The sequence below is a fragment of the Marmota marmota genome, unplaced genomic scaffold, assembly GCF_001458135.2.
Source record: "Marmota marmota marmota unplaced genomic scaffold, marMar, whole genome shotgun sequence".
NCBI classification, from domain to species: Eukaryota; Metazoa; Chordata; class Mammalia; order Rodentia; family Sciuridae; genus Marmota; species Marmota marmota.
Window position 1 is genome coordinate 8123331 of NW_026000241.1, and position 3766 is coordinate 8127096.

At 40.5% G+C, this 3766-nt stretch overlaps 1 protein-coding gene across 1 annotated transcript in view; it reads left to right on the plus strand.

The window, feature by feature from the left end:
• Window positions 1-3766, plus strand: part of Smarcc1 (SWI/SNF related, matrix associated, actin dependent regulator of chromatin subfamily c member 1) — a 140760-nt gene that overhangs the window by 17142 nt on the left and 119852 nt on the right. The window contains exon 5 of the mRNA XM_015488913.2: window positions 729-848. Within this exon, the coding sequence (XP_015344399.2) occupies window positions 729-848 (120 nt within the window). The remainder of the gene's footprint in view (window positions 1-728; window positions 849-3766) is intronic.

Consider the following 3766-nt stretch of genomic DNA (forward strand, 5'->3'; position numbering starts at 1 on the left):
CCCCCCCCTTTTTTTGGTACCAGGGATTTAACCCCTAGGGGCACTTAACCACTGTGCCACGTCTCCTGTTCTTTTTTTGTTTTTTTTTTCCTTTTTTGTAATTTTGAGACAGGGTCTCTGTAATTTGCTTAGAGCCTCGTTGAAATGCTGAGTCTGGTCTCAAACTTTTGATCTTCCTGTCTCAACCTCCCAAGTTGCTGGGATTATAGGCATGTACCACCACACCTGATTTTTCCAGTTCGTTTGTTCGTTCTTTCTTTCTTTCTTTCTTTCTTTCTTTCTTTCTTTCTTTCTTTCTTTCTTTCTTTCTTTCTTTCTTTCTATCTATCTATCTATCTATCTATCTATCTATCTATCTATCACCAGGGATTGGACTCTGGGGCACTCAACCATTGAGCCATATCCCCAGCCCTATTTTGTATTTTATTTAGAGACAGGATCTCACCGAGTTGCTTAGCACCTTACCATTGCTGAGGCTGGCTTGAACTATGGAGCCTCTTGCCTCAACCTCCTGAGCCACTGGGATTACAGGTGTGTGACACCACACCCAGGCCAGTTTTATTTTAAGTACACACAGATGTGTGTTTTTTAAGTCTCTTTAAAGCAGAGAGCATGTCTCACATATTAAATTTGCCACAATACCAGTGCTTTGGAGGTATTAGAGAGTGATTGACTTTATTTTTTTCATGAAATTTACCAGTTCTTTAATCTCTTTCTTTTCCTTGCAGTATGTTCATGCAGATGCTCCTACCAATAAAACTCTGTCTGGACTTGTGGTACAGCTTCTCCAGTTCCAGGAAGATGCCTTTGGGAAGCATGTCACTAATCCGGCTTTCACCAAACTCCCTGTAAGTATTTCAGCTTACTATGGTGTAATCTTTAGTTTTAATTTTTTGCAGTATGGAGTATTAAAATTGAAACCAGCGGTGCTCTACAAATGATATACATCCCTAGCACTTTTTCTTTTGAGACAGGGTCTTGCTAAGTTGACTAGACTAGTCTTGAACTTGTGATCCTCCTGCCTCAGCCTTCTGTAGCTGGTATTAGGGTTCACCACACCTATCCTGGTGGCATCTTTGGTTTCCATATCCTTGGTTGTAGCCCAGAGCTCATTTCCTTTTCTGCTGTCAGCTTGTAGAATAAAATAAGGACTCTCAATGGAATTTCAGCTGTAGTGTATTTCTACTTTTCAACTATTGGAAGGTTCTTTTTTAGGGGTGATTTAACATTTGCATTAAACACTGCAACAATCATTAAAAAGGCTTAACTTAATAATTTACAGTTATAGTTTCCTGATGTCTCTGCTATACCATTTAGACCATTCTTTTTCCTGATTGAATTCTTATCGCTAGGGTCCTATTTTGTGTTTTTGTTTTGTTTTCTACTGGGGATTGAACTCAGGGGCACGTGACTATTAAGCCACTTCCCCAGCCCATTTTGCATGCATATTTATTTATTTATATATTTATTTATAGAAAATATTTATTTTTTAGTTGTAGTTGGACATAATACCTTTATTTAATTTATTTACTTGTATGTGGTGCTGAGGATTGAACCCAGGGCCTCGCACGTGCTAGACGAGCACTCTACCAGCCCCTATTTTGTGTTTTTATTTAGAGACAGAGTCTCACTGAGTTGCTTAGTACCTTGCAGTTACTGAGGCTAGCTTTGAACTTGCGATCCTCATTGGGATTATAGGCATGCACCACTGCACCTGCCTTGGGTTTTTTTGGTTTTTTTTTAATATTTAATTTTTAGTTGTAGTTGTCAATACCTGTATTTTATTTATTTTTATGTGATGCTGAGGATTGAACCCAGGGCCTCGCATGTGCTAGGTGAGCACTCTACCGCTGAGCCACAATCCCAGTCCCCTGGCTTGGGTTTTTAATTTAAGAGATGGGGTCATGCTGTGTTGCCCAGGCTGGTCTTGAACTCCTGGTTTCAAGGGGTCCTCCTGCTTCCGCTTCCTAAGTAGCTGGGATTACAGGTGTATGCTACCTTGCCACGCTATTTTGTGGAATTTTTATATATTGTCAGTGGGAAACCTTCTGACTTGTGAGAATACAATTCTTTTGTTCTTAAAATTGGTTCATTTTTAAATTTTTTCTTGTACTTAACTCTTTCCTGCACACTGCCCCCTTGCATTGGGTTTTAAACCCAGGATCTCTCAGGTGCTAAACAAGTACTTTTACTATTTTTTTAACATATACATAATTTTTTTAGCTGTCTATGAACCTATATTTATGTATATGTGGTGCTGAGATTCAAACCCAGTGCCTCACACATACCAGTCAAGTGCTCAACCATTGAGCCACAGCTCAGCCCATACTCTTATGATTGAGCCCCCCCGCTTTTTTGCGGGGGGTACCAGGGATTGGACTCAGGGACACTTAACCATTAAGCCACATCCCTGCCCTATATTTTATTTAGAGACAGGGTCTCACTGAGTTGCCTAGGGCCACATTTTGCTGAGGCCGGCTTTGAACTCTTGATCCTCCTGCCTCAACCTCCCGAGCTGCTAGGATTATAGGCTTGTGCCACCGCACTCGACTATTGAGCCCTTTTCTAAACTTTATTTTGAGACAGGGTCTTACAGAGTTGCCCATGCTGGCCTCAAACTTGAAATTCTCCGCCCTAGCCTCCCAGTTGTCTCAGATCATAGTCATGCACCAACAGGCCTTGCACAACTGATACTTTGATAGTTTGAGCTGGTGAGAAGTAGTGGATTATACTTTATTTCCTTTTAAGATTTGTGAGTTTTGTTGCTTTTGTAGAGAGAAAAATCTGGCATTACTATTTATTTCCCTGTTTTTTATATTATCTTTGATATATTATATATATTGTTTTTTCTTTTTGTGGTGCTGGGGATCAAACCCAGGGCTTCACACATGCTAGAGACGCTCTCTACCTCTGAGCTACACCTCGGCTTCCCCAGTTGTTGAGATTACAGGTATGAACCACTAGCCTGGCTAGTGATTAAATATCCATAGGATATTTAACTCCTGGGAAACAAACCATTTATTTCCAGACTTTAGAGACTAGAAAAAATATTTTTAGGCATAAGCCATAATTAAAAATAATTCATGGCTTAGTGCCAGTGGGACCGGATGTACTTCTTTTCCTCTCAAAATAGTGCTTAAAATCTTCCTGAATGAAGCACCTTGGGAGGCTGAACCAGGAAGATTGCAAGTTTGAGGCCAGTCTCAACAATTTAGCAGGGCCCTAAGCAATTAGTGAAACCTGTCTCAAAATAAAATATAAAAGGGACTGGTTGCTGGGATTGTGACTCAGTGGTAGAGTGCTTGCCTAGTGCGTGTGAGGCGCTGAGTTTGATCCTCAGCACCACATAAAAAAATAAATGAATAAAATAAAGTTATTGTGTCCATCTACAACTAAAAATATTTTTTAAAGGGGGGTGGTTTTCCTGGGTACGGTGTTGCATGCCTATAATTCCAGCCGCTGAGAGGCTGAGACAGGAGGATTGCGGGTTCAAAGCCAGCCTCAGCAAAAGCAAGACACTAAGCAACTCAGTGAGACCCTGTCTCTAAATAAAATAGAAAATAGGGCTGGGGAAGTGGCTTAGTGGTTGAGTGCCCCTTTCAATCCCTGGTATCAAAAAAAGAAAAAAAATTGTAAGCTACTACGCTGGTATATACCTGTAGTTCCCATTACCTAGGCTGAATCAGGAAAATCCTTTGAGCCCAGGAATTTGGGGCCAGCCAAGGCAACATAGCAACACCTTGACTCTTTTTTTTTTTTTTTTTTT